Source organism: Schistocerca gregaria, chromosome 2 (genome assembly GCF_023897955.1).
Source record: "Schistocerca gregaria isolate iqSchGreg1 chromosome 2, iqSchGreg1.2, whole genome shotgun sequence".
In the NCBI taxonomy this organism is placed as follows: domain Eukaryota; kingdom Metazoa; phylum Arthropoda; class Insecta; order Orthoptera; family Acrididae; genus Schistocerca; species Schistocerca gregaria.
Window position 1 is genome coordinate 141883370 of NC_064921.1, and position 13200 is coordinate 141896569.

The window sequence follows — 13200 nt, forward strand, 5'->3', positions numbered from 1 at the left end:
TATTTTCATAGCATTCATTAATTTTGTTGAACACTTTTTCCTGTAATTTGGTGAATTCTGTAGAGATGTCAAGAATACCGGTTGTCTTTTCATCTTTAAGCACTTCAAACACATGTCGAATTTTGATATTTGTTCACTACAGAGAGCTTCGATGTGCTGTTTATGCCGTGTAGTCATTTACTCGTTAGGCTTCAGTAACATTGTGTCTTGATCTCCGATAATTACAGACAGCTGTACGTTACAACTGGAATGCTCTAAATTTCCTGTAGGCTTTATCTTGTCACTCCATTTGGTGATATTTGGTTATCTCATTGGCAATCTCTTATCCCAGTTTGCTTTTTCTTGACTGCGTTTAACTGTAATTTTATTCTGATATTTTACACTTTTCAACATTTTCCATCCTGCTGACTTTATTCACTCTGCAGTTTTGCTTTATACCTTAATACTTTTGTTATTATTGATAGTGTCTTTTTATTCAGAAACTGCAAATTAATAAGAGTCAGCGGAGATGGACGTGATAATAGAAGAAGATGCTTTGCCGGAAGATGTAAGCAGCTTGGATGAAGAGGGGGAGTGTCTATGTACCCCAAATGAAAGCACCACGTCGACTGCTAGGAGCGAAGCCACGCTCGAGGAAATCCGGCGACTTTTTGAGGAACATCGTTACGTTGGAGAAGAGTCTTCCTTCTATCAGCCAACTAACCTCGATCGTGTCACAGTTAAATTCATGATGGAAACTGGGGCTTGCTTCGTCGAGGAATTCTGGCCTGTAACTACAATCTCTAAAGTAAAGGAAGTTTTATCAGAGGCATTTGAAATTCCAACTTCCGTGATTGTTCTGACATTGAATGGAGAGATGCTATCGGATGAGTCCTCGCTACAGTCACTAGGACTCAGTACTTCACAAATTGCTATCATGGAAATTACTTCAGCGGATCCCTTTTACCCAGTGCTACTGAGCAACGTTCCAGAGAAAATGAGAAACAAGCGCATCATTAGAGTTAGAGTCCAGGTGGAATACGGGGAATTCAAAGAGGTGAGAGTAATAATTGTCTGGAAGCTTGCAAAGAAACCGTTCCTCGGTGGTTTTCGGCATAAGGAAACCGCTGTCGAATACCACCACGCTTTCTCTCAGACACAACCTTTTCCACAAAAGCCGTACAAGCAGAAGAACGACCGCGACACTCAGACAGCTTGGTGGCGAGACGAGCAGCAGATGACAGTGTGTGACAGGGCGACGCAGAACTATCGCAGGGATTACTACATCCCTTGGAAGGGCGACGTCATCAAGACGGCGAAGGAATACGTGACGGCGGAGGAGCAGGAAAGGCGCCGAGACCTGGAGCGCAAGGTGCGCGTCATCCAGCGGTACGTGCGCGCGTGGCTTATCAGGAGGATGATCAGTCGGGCCAGCGAGGAACAGCGCCGGCGCGTCGCCAGGGAGGCCGAGCAGGAGAGGCTGCGGGTCGAGGCCAGGGAGACCAGGATGAAGGCGGACATCGTTAAGAGCACCTTCCCGCGCAGGCGCGCCGACTTCGAGATGCTGTACTCCGCGGTGGAGCAGTGGCGGTCTGCGGAGGTCGACCGCATCCGACGGTCGCAAAAGGCCCAGGCCACCAAGTGCGCCGAGTACGCGCAGGTGCTCGAGAAGGAGGTGAAGAACCTGTTCGAGATCGAGAAACAGAGGCTGTCCGTGAAGCAGGAGAGGCTGCGCAGAAAGGAGCTGGAAGTGATCGACAGGTGTGCCGAGCCCATGACCTGGACCGGCTACAAGGGGATGAAGGTGTCGATGGACACTTTGCGCAACCAGAGGGCGAGGGAGCTGAGGGAGCTGTACTCGGCGCTGTGCCGCGAGGAGGCGCCGCTGGAGAGCCGCGTCGACCTGCTGATGGCCGTCAAGGACGCGCTGGTGGTGCACCGCGAGCCGCCGCTGGTCGACGACATCATCGAGCTGGTGGACCGCGAGTGCGACTTGCTGGTGCGCGGCCTGAACACCGACCAGCTGGAGGCGCTGAGGGCGCGCCTGCGCAGCCTCTTCCTGCAGCTCATGAAGACGCCGGAGTTCAACCCGGAGGTGGCCAAGTACTCGCTCGAGTACAGCTACAAGGGGCTGGAGTTCTCGCTCTCCCTGTGCGTGCGCTGCCAGAACTTGCTGCCGCGGGAGAAGTTCCTGCCCGGGAATCGCGACGAGCAGCTGCAGTTCTGCAGGTTGGTGGCACATTTTATCGTCAATTCTGTTCATTTACACTACTGGCCATTAAAGTTGCTACACCAAGATGAAATGCAGATGATAAACGAGTATTCACTGGACATATATACTAGAACTGACATGTGACTACATTTTCACACAATTTGGGTGCATAGATAATGAGAAATCAGTACCCAGAACAACCACCTCTGGCCGTAATAACGGCTCCGATACGCCTGGGCGTTGAGTCAAACAGAGCTTGGATGGCGTATACACAGGTACAGCTGCCCACGCAGATTCAACACGATACTACAGTTCATCAAGGGTAGTGACTGGCGTATTGTGATGAGCCAGTCGCTCGGCCACTATTGACCAGACGTTTTCAGTTGGTGAGAGATCTAGAGAATGTGCTGGCCAGGGCAGCAGTTGAACATTTTCTGTATCCAGAAATGCCCGTACAGGACCTGCAACATGCGGTCCTGTATTATCCTGCTGAAATGTACGGTTTCGTAGGGAACCAATGTAGGGTAGAGCCATGTGTCGTAACACATCTGAAATGTAATGTCCACTGTTCAAATTGCCGCAATACGAACAAGAGGTGAGCGATCCGGAGAATGTGCTGGCCAGGGCAGTAGTCGAACATTTTCTGTATCCTGAAAGGCCCGTACAGGACCTGCAACATGCGGTCGTGCATTATCCTGCTGAATTGTAGGGTTTCACAGGGATCGAATGAAGGGTAGAGCCACGGGTCGTAACATATCTGAAATGTAACGTCCACTGTTCAGAGTGCCGTCATGCGAACAAGAGGTGACCGAGACGTTTAACCAATGGCACCCCATACCATCACGCCGGATGATACGCCAGTATGGCGATGACGAATACACGCTTCCAACGTGCGTTCGCCGCGACGTCGCCAAACACGGTTGCGACCATCATGATGCTGTATACAGAACCTAGATTCATCCGAAAAAATGACGTTTCGCCATTCGTGCATCCAGGTTCGTCGTTGAGTACACCATCGCAGGTGCTCCTGTCTGTGGTGCAGCGTCAAGGGTAACCGCTGGCACGGTCTCCGACCTGATAGTCCATGCTGCTGCAAACGTCGTCGAACTGTTCGTGTAGATAGTTGTTGTCTTGCAAACGTCCCCATCTGTTGACTCAGGGATCAAGACGTGGCTGCACGATCCGTTACAGCCATGTGGATAAGATGGCTGTCATCTCGACTGCTAGTGATAAGAGGTCGTTGGGATACAGCGCGGCGTTCTGTATTACCCTCTTGAACCCACCGATTCGATATTCTGCTAACAGTCATTGGATCTCCACCAACGCGAGCAGCAATGTCGCGATACGATAAACCGCAATCGCGATAGGCTACAATCCGATCTTTATCAAAGTCGAAAACGTGATGGTACGCATTTCTCCTCCTTACACGAGGCATCACAACAACGTTTCACCAGGCAACGCCGGTCAACTGCTCTTTGTGTATGAGAAATCGGTTGGAAACTTTCCTCATGTCAGCACGTTGTAGGTGTCGCCAACGTTGCCAACCTAGTGTGAATGCTCTGAACAGCTAATCATTTGCATATCACAGCATCGTCTTCCTGTTGGTTAAATTTCGCTTCTGTTGCACGTGATCTTCATGGTGTAGCAATTTTAATGGCCAGTAGTGTATGTAGGAGCAAATCAATCCGAACGAAGTTTTCGCTCTGCAACGGAGTGTGCACTGATATGAACTTCCTGGCAGATTAAAACTATTTGTTGGACTAAGATTCGAACTTAGTACCTTTGCCTGTCGCTAGCGAATGCTCTACCAACTGAGATACTCCAGCGCGACCCAAGTGGGAGACGAGGTACTGTCGGAAGTAAAGCAGTACCTCTTCTCCCACTTATTTAAACTTCATAGAAGCCCTCCTTCGAACGTTGCAAGACACCTACCAGGCTGTGGATAAGCCATTCTCCACAATATCCTTTCTTCCAGGAGCGCTAGTCTTGCAAGGTTCGAGATTCGAACTCCGGACCTTTGGCTTTGGATGGCAAGTGCTCTACCACATGAGCTGCTCCAGCACGACTCGCGACGAGTCCTCTTTGGTTTACTTCCGCCAGTATTTCGTCTCCCACATTTCAAACTTCATAGAAGCTGTCCTGCGACCCTTTCAATACTGAAAACATCCAGTAAGCTGTGGCTAAGTCATGTCTTCACAAAATCCTTTCTTCCAGGAGCACTAATCTTGCAAGTTCCGCAGGAGAGCTTCTGTGAAGTTTGGAAAGCAGGAGACAAGATACTGGTGGAAGTAAAGCTGTGCTTTATCATCGATAGAGCAATTTCCCCCGAAAGACAAAGCTATAGAGTTTGAGTCTCGGTTTGACACACAGTCTTAGTCTGTCAGAAGTTTCTCTTAGACTTTTTCAGATGATGATGTCTTCCGAATATGAAAACTAATTGCAGAATGTTTTAAACACGATGCTTGTATGGTGTGAAAAGCGGCAACTGATCTCAAACAATGAATGGCGTGAGATCCCTCACACGAATGCCAGAAAGAAAGTTTTTTAAATTTCAGTTACATGATAAATTACACAAATTTATAGGATGTCAAGTCATCCTAGAAATTGCAGTTACTAAGACATCTGTGAAGTTTGGGAACTAGGAGGCAAGGTACTGGCGCAAGTAAAGCTGTGATGGTGGGTCGTGAGTAATGCTTGGGCAGCTCAGTCGGTAGAGCAATTTCCATCACAAAGAGAACGTTTTGAGGAAGGCGAACCAAAGACTGCATTTAATCTGAAGAACACTTCGAAGACGAAAGGAATCTACTCAACAAACTGCTTGCGATAAACTCCTCCGTCCCACTCTGGAGTAGTACTGCGCTGTGTTGGACACATCAAAAAAGTTCAAAGAAGGGCAACTCGTTTTGTATTGGCGCGAAATAGGGGAAAGAGTGTCACGGTTATGACACGAGAATTGGTGTGAAACTCATTAAAACAAAGACCTATTTCACTGCGACGGTAACTACATACGAAATAAACTACTGGCCATAAAAACTGCTACACCACGAAGATGAAGTGCTACAGACGCTAAATTTAACCGACAGTAAGATGATGCTGTGATATGCAAATGATTAGCTTTTCAGAGAATTTACACAAGATTGGCGACGGTGGCGACACCTACAACGTGCTGACATGAGGGAAGTTTCCAACCGATTTTTCATACACAAACAGCAGTTGACTGGCGTTGCCTGATGGGACGTTGTTGTGATGCCTCGTGTAAGGAGGAAATGCGTACCATCAAGTTTTCGACTTTGATAAAGATCGGATTGTAGCCTGTCGCGATTGCGGTTTATCGTATCGCGACATTGCTGCTCGCGTTGGTCGAGATCCAATGATTGTTAGCAGAATATGGAATCGGTGGGTTCAGGAGGGTAATACGGAACGTCGTGCTGGATCCCAACGTCCTCACATCATTAGCAGTCGAGATGACAGGCATCTTATCCGCATGGCTGTAACGGGTCATGCAGCCACGTCTAGATCCCTGAGTCGAGAGATGTGGACGTTTGAAAGACAACAACCATCTGCACGAACGGTTCAACGACGTTTGCAGCAGCATGGACTATCAGCTCGGCGACCATGGCTGCGGTTACCCTTGACGCTGCATCACAGACAGGAGCACCTGCGATAGTGTACTCAACGACGAACTCGGGTGCACGAATAGCAAAACGTCATTTTTTACGATGAATCCAGGTTCTGTTTGCAGCATCATGATGGTCCCATCCGTGTTTGGCGACATCGCGGTGAACGTATATTGTAAGCGTGTATTCGTCATCGCCATACTGGCGTATCACCTGGCGTGATGGTATGGCGTGCCATTGGTTACACGTCTCCGTCACCTCTTGTTTGCATGGACCGCACTTTGAACAGTGAACGTTACATTTCAGATGTGTTACGACCCGTGGCTCTACCCTTCACTCGATCGCTGCGGAACCGTACATTTGAGCAGGATAATGCACGACCGCATGTTGTACGGGCCTTTCTGGATACAGAAAATTTTCGACTGCAGCCCTGGCCAGCACATTCTCCAGATCTCTCGTCAATTGAAAACGTCTAGTCAATGGTGGCCGAGCAACTGGCTCATCACTATACGCCAGTCACTACTCTTGATGAACTGTGGTATCGTGTTGAATCTGCATGGGCAGCTGTACCTGTACACGCCATCCGAGCTTTGTTCGACTGAATGCCCAAGCGTATCTAGGCCGTTATTACGCCAGAGGTAGTTGTTCTGGGTACTGATTTCTCAGGATCTATGCACCGAAATTGCGTGAAAATGTAATCACATGTTAGGTCTAGTATATTTGTCCAACGAATACCCTTTTATCATCTGCCCATGCAGCTTCAACACGATACCACAGTTCATCAAGGGTAGTGACTGGCGTATTGTGACTAGCCAGTCGCTCGGCCACTGTTGACCAGACGTTTTCAATTGGTGAGAGATCTGGAGAATGTGCTGGCCAGGTCAGCAGTCGAACATTTTCTGTATCCAGAAATGCCCGTACAGGACCTGCAACATGCGGCCGTGCATTATCCTGCTGAAGTGTACGGTTTCGTAGGGATCCAATGAAGGGTAGAGCCATGTGTCGTAACACATCTGAAATGCAACGTCCACTGTTCAAATTGCCGTCAATGCGAACAAGAGGTGACCGAGACGTGTAACCAATGGCACCCCATACCATCACGCCGGTGATACGCCAGTACGGCAATGACGAATACACGCTTTCAATGTGCGTTCACGGTGATGTCGGCTAACACGGATGCGACCATCATGATTCTGTAAACAGAACCTGGATTCATCCGAAAAAATGACGTTTCGCCATTCGTGCATCCAGGTTCGTCGTTGAGTACACCATCGCAGGCGCTCCTGCCTGTGATGCAGCGTCAAGGGTAACCGCAGCCATGGTCTCCGAGCTGACAGTCCATGCTACTGCAAACGTCGTCGAGCTGTTCGTGCAGATGGTTGTTGCCGTGGAAGCGTCCCCATCTGTTGAGTCAGGAATCTAGACGTGGCTGCACGATCCGTTACAGCCATGTGGATAAGATGCCTGTCATCTCGACTGCTAGTGATACGAGGCCGTTGGGATCCAGCATGGCGTTCCGTATTACCCTCCTGAACCCACCGATTCCATATTCTGCTAACAGTCATTGGATTTCGACCAACGCGAGCAGCAATATCGCGATACGATAAACCGCAACAGCGATAGGCTACAGTTCGACAGTTATCAAAGTCGACCGTAGCAGATTATTCACCTTAAATTTTTACTGTGACGTTAAAATGAGACCCGTGTGTCATATTTATGTTCTTAGTTCTAAATACACGTAAACCTTGGACATGTTTACGTAAACTTTATCAACTACAGCAGCTCAGATACATGTGATTCAGTTAGTTATGCGACACACATTGCGCTTCTTAAGCAGGACGTTTACACATGTCGACAGCCGCAACCTAACTATTAATATTAGCACGCCAGCTTACAACCATTGTTAACGGAGTGCGTAAGTTAGCTACACATCAGCCATTATTTTACTCTTCGAACAATGCAGAAAACTATAGTTTATTAACTTACTTCCGTTGCCACCATTGACGTCTCCAAGGGAGGCTAGAGGGGTCGATCGCCTCCTCTTGTAATTTTGGTTATAGATTTTAATTTCTTGCGAAATTCTCAGGGATTGTCTACTATCCTACAAAATTGCAGATTTAGCGTTGCCAAGCGCAATGTGAATTATTGTGGTTCTGATAATTTATTTTGGTTACACAGTTTTGAGAAGTTATAATTTTGCCTTTTTCCTGATAATTTTTTTTTTTTTGCTTTCTAACAAGATTTTCTCAGTCGTTCAAATTTTTTCTTATTTCAGATTGTCTTCTTCAGTGACAAAATAACATTAATGGTAATGATACGTGAATAAAAAACTAGTTGAATACTCCGAATTTACAATAAGAATACAAACAAACAGGTTGTTGAATAAAAAAATGGTGACATTCATGCTAGCAATATAGAAACAAGTACTTAGCATGTACTAATGAAGTATGCAAACAATTTCAGTATCAAAGCTATCTGCCTAGAAAATATTAAGTGGATACCTATCAATGATTTAAGGCACAATAAAGTTTGTGTAATTGCGGTCAAATTTAGTTCTTGTGGCTCTATACGTTCTCAGACTGTAGGATGGGGGATTACGGTATTAACGGCCCATTGACGAAGAGGCGGAGCTCAAACTCAAAATGGATAATAGGAAAAGGAAAAAGTTCCTCTCATCTTCAAGGCAACCAACAGGGTACTAGACTTATTTAACTTAGAGAGCAAATGTGATTTTTGGTCTACAGCATTTATACCATCTCTTTCTCAGCAAAACTAGATATCATATAAAGGCGCAACCTCTTTTTTTAGAAACTTATTTGTACATTTTTTCTTTTTTCCTTAATTTGAATTTATAAATTAATTAATTAAATTTAAATCTTGAATTGTTGAGAAGAATGCGAGCTGAAATAACATTGGAATTATCTGTACGATAAACATGCTAAAAGATTCTTGGAAATAATAATGCTCGTATACATGATCACATAACAGTATTGCTATACAGTATACGAGGAGAAGAAATTGGAGAGTTTTCTGAACAATGAAAATTCAGAGTGAATTAATACTACTTGGTTGTTTTCATTCTAAACCATATATTTACAAGGATCTGTGCCGAATAAATTTTTATTATGTACTTTACGTAGTTGTTTCCCAGAAGGAAATCTAAAATATTATATATTATTAATAACTGACTCCAAAAAATCAACTTACAGTTTTTTAGTCATTTGTTTTGTTTCTAAGTCCACTGTTTCGTATAGAGGAAGATTACGGCGTGTAGCGACAGTCATTCAGACAATGAAAAGGCGTTTTTGCTCAGTGTTTTGATGTCAGTAACCTTTGACTTCCAAGGACTCGTTGCAAAATAATTCATTCGGTTTGTTCTCCTAGTTACTTTCGTGATAGTCGTATAGAGAAAATACAAGGACATAACTACTGGTGCGAGAATACGGAATGTGTGACATGATTGAAGAGAAAGCGTGTCTAGGGATTCATGGTGCTCTTTGACACTCCTTTGCTCTCCGCCTCAAGGTTTCAGCTCTCACAAATGTAGTGTAGTATGATGTGTAAAAGATATGCGTAAGACATTTTTATAAATGTCTTTGACCCATCGCTGCTTTTATAAACACAACATATTTACAAAATGCTTCACAATTTTTGTGCAGACGGAGCTGCTGACAAACGAAACATTTTCTGCTACCAATTTCAGCCTACAGTATCATCAGCAGGCAAGGGAGGGTATACATAAGACAGACTTGACTGTCTTTGAGTTATATAAAACTTATTTTCTTCATAATATGAAGCACGATAATTCTGTTTTCTGCACATTGTTTAGGAATCAATTTACAAATTACACTCAACGTGAGAAGTACGTTGTTTGAAAGACTTCTACCTTCAGTGGGTGGTATGTAGTTATTGTTGACGGGGCATTCTCAAAACAGTTGTTTTGCTTTTGCTCATGTTGTGATGTACAACGTGCCGATTACTGAACTGACACTCATCCCGTTTAACACGTGTTCTTTAGGTTCGGCTATTCAAGCATACCTTTTACTGCGAGAATGCACTGTCTCACTGTATTAATGCAGCGATTCTCGTAGACGTATATGTTCAAGTACAAAAGTGCTGTGATGATCATAGCAACCAAAGAAGTCCGTTGCGTCATTGTGCCTTTGTACAATACATCCTGAGACACTATACACTAGGTGTGCACATGGGCGTCTGCAGAGTTTTTTCCAGGGAGGAAGAGCGTAAAAATTTCCTTTTTTATACATATTTAAGTTGGTCAGTTACGTGACATGTCGTGCCACAAGAACTAAAATTCAAGGTGATACAAAAAAACTCACTATATCCGTAGAAATAATGGTTATTCGCTCATTATATGAATAAAAACCCTTTATTTTAGATTCCGGGGGGAGGGGGGGGGGGGTTGCGGGGTTGGGTGAGTGCCTCCTCTTGCCAGTCACCTCGCCCACACACCACCAGCAGACAACTATGTGTATCACTCTGGTACGAACTGGAACATTCACCCATTCTGTGTTACTGCTTACTAATAACTAACCGTGATGTTATAAATAACCGTGATGTGAGAAAAACCAGAGACAGAACAGAGCAGAATTTGAGGCAAGAATCTTGCAACTGAGTTATCAGCAACGAGTACGAGGGGTCAGTAAAAAAGTTTTTGCTGACGAATGCTAATGACATTCCTCATTGCACGCATTTGCTCTGGTGTGCAGATAGAAATTTTCACTCAGTGCCGTACAGTCACAGAGGTACCTCAAACAATAACCACGAGGCCTTCTGCCGACCGAATTTCCACACATTCCTGATTGATGGAGTCATGAAACTTGAAGTTGTGGGCAGCAATTTTAGTTTGTCTGTAGGAAAGTGAATGACCCGTCGAAACTCAATGTTCTGTAACAGCGGATCTGCTGGGTTGCAGTAGGCGAATGTGGCTCTGGTATTTCACAACGTGTTCCTGGACGATGTGCTTTAATTTTTGCTGATTAAAACACGACTCGGAGGCCTCTAAAATTGCGTCTTGCATAGCGCTTACTCGTCGCTCACGAGCGAAGGAGCACCGGGGTTTTAGCTTGGAGGACGAAAGATCACTTGAATTTGGTGTTTCCTAAGTACTCACGTGTTCCAACGAAAACATTTTCTAAGAATGGAAATAGCTCAGTCCGAAGGGCTAAAAGCGAATAAATTTGATTTTAAAAAACAGATATTGGTCTGTTACACAACCCATGACCGTCATTTATCGGTAAAACTCTGCATCTGTGTACAATTAATATTTGAAGATTAACGAATCGAACGACTACTGAAGCTGGAGTCGTCGCAGAAACAAGAGACATTTGTGATCAGCACATGCACGAGACTCATAAATGAGGTGTTCATTTCCAAGAAAGTAACATCTGCTTGAAAAAAAAAATTGTTAAATCGTGCAGTATTTATAAAGTTAATTTCCGAAATAGGAGTTGCTGTATCGTGGTACGTGCTTCCCTTATTCACCACAGAGGTGCAAATGTGGAGCTTTGATGAAATGATTGAAAGGCAGCCAAATGAAACAGTATGCACAGTTGAGAGAAGCAACGTGTGTACACGCTACGCCGTTTTCAGTCCATTCGCACTGTGGTAGTCCAGTATCAGAAGCCACAGTCATCACATTATCTAGATATTTGCTATGAGCTGGTGCTTCTCTCGCTATCACGGTTACAGTTCTTCTCGCTCATTCTTATTTCAAAAGCCTCCTTAATAACAGAATCGCAGTATGTGGAAGCAGGGACAAAATTTTTGTTTCATCGAACAGTTATGGTTGTTCGCGAGGCTGTGTTCCGCAAGTGCCGATTTCTCTAGTTCTCTATTTTTAATATGCCGTTGGTGTTCTGCACAGCGGTTGGGAACGATACAAATGGTTTGACCTATATAATTACTTCCACACTCACAGGGGGTATTATAAGTTCCAGGGACCCGAACGCCGAGACTGTTCTTAATAGGGTGCATCGTCTCCTTAATTTTCTTAGGAGGCAAAAGATAGGTCTTATACCCCGTGACTCTTCCTATTTTACTGGATATAGCGCCACAGAAAGGAAGAACCGCAACCGATGTTTCATCCTGGAGTGTGCAGCATTTTCGCGTTTCCTTTTCTTGAAGAACGCTACCTTTCTATCCCGTGCACTATAGCCATTCTTTCGAAACACATACTTCAGATGGTCAATTTCGGACTCCAAGTGGTACTAGTCAGAAACTGTATTTGCTCTATATACCAACGCATACCGATTTATATCTTAACGCACAGAGTTTCCATAACGCTGTTCAGAAGAGAGCCGTTTTAAACACTGGTATATAGAACAAAAACTGTTTCTGTCGAGGACCACTTGAAGTGAAGGAAAGTGGCACATACTGAAATCGCACAGTATATAAATTTCTTCAAAATGTTTGAAAGCAATAGGAATTGTATAAATCAAAATTATAAACAGTTCAATAAATCTAAAACTTTAAATATGCGTAACGACGTTTATTACTGTTAAGAGAAACCACTGATATTTATGGCCTAGTAGGACGTAACACTTACATGAAAATCAATCATTACAATTATAGTACAAAACACAGAGATTATCAGTCACTGCGTTTACAAATTTCTAACAACAAGACTGAATTTCGACATGCACCGTATTCCAGCAGCTACGATTGCAGCTTCGGAGCTGTTTGTACAAATTTTTAAATGTGATGCCAGGTGGTCAGTGTTTTGTACTATAATTTGTTTTAGTGACTGATGATCTTGATTTAAGTATTACCTGCTACTAGGCCATAATTATTGGTGGTTCCTCGTAATAGTAATAAGTGTCCCTTCTCTCTCTTCCACATTTTGAAGTTATATATACATAATACTCTATTTATAATTTAATTTTGCCGTGTACTGTTGCTCTTAACAATTTAGGTTGATATTTATTTACTGAGCTATTCCGAAGTGTGGCACTTTCCTATGTTCAAATTCCAGCAGCTTTGAGTGGCGCAGCTAATACCTGTTAGTACAGATTTCATCCCTTTTATTAATTATATTTTTTATTCGAATATATAGGATCCAAATAATATGCGCAGTTTTTAATGAGCATTTGTCAAATAACGATAGTTTAAATTTATCTGTTGGCCTTTGGCGTTAACCGTTCAGCCAGAGAAGTGAGTAATGACAGACTTGGTATACAATATTGTTTATAACATAGCCATATTACATTACGCGCAAAGGGATAAACTTTATACATTCAACATAGTTCATGTATTATCTTCTCACGACGAATCCTTTACGGCTTATTTGTAACTGCATACAAAGTTTTTGCAGAAACAGGCCAATACTAACAGTTCGCTGTGGACAGCTGCCGAGACAGGTCTGTCACAGATATA

The 13200-nt window shown here is 44.1% G+C and overlaps 1 protein-coding gene across 1 annotated transcript in view; it reads left to right on the plus strand.

Annotated features, from left to right (window-relative positions):
• Positions 1 to 508: 508 nt before the first annotated feature.
• The window catches only part of LOC126335677 (IQ and ubiquitin-like domain-containing protein), a 74137-nt gene continuing 61445 nt past the window's right edge, over positions 509 to 13200 (plus strand). Inside the window, exon 1 of the mRNA XM_049999134.1 lies at positions 509 to 2208. Within this exon, the coding sequence (XP_049855091.1) occupies positions 509 to 2208 (1700 nt within the window). The remainder of the gene's footprint in view (positions 2209 to 13200) is intronic.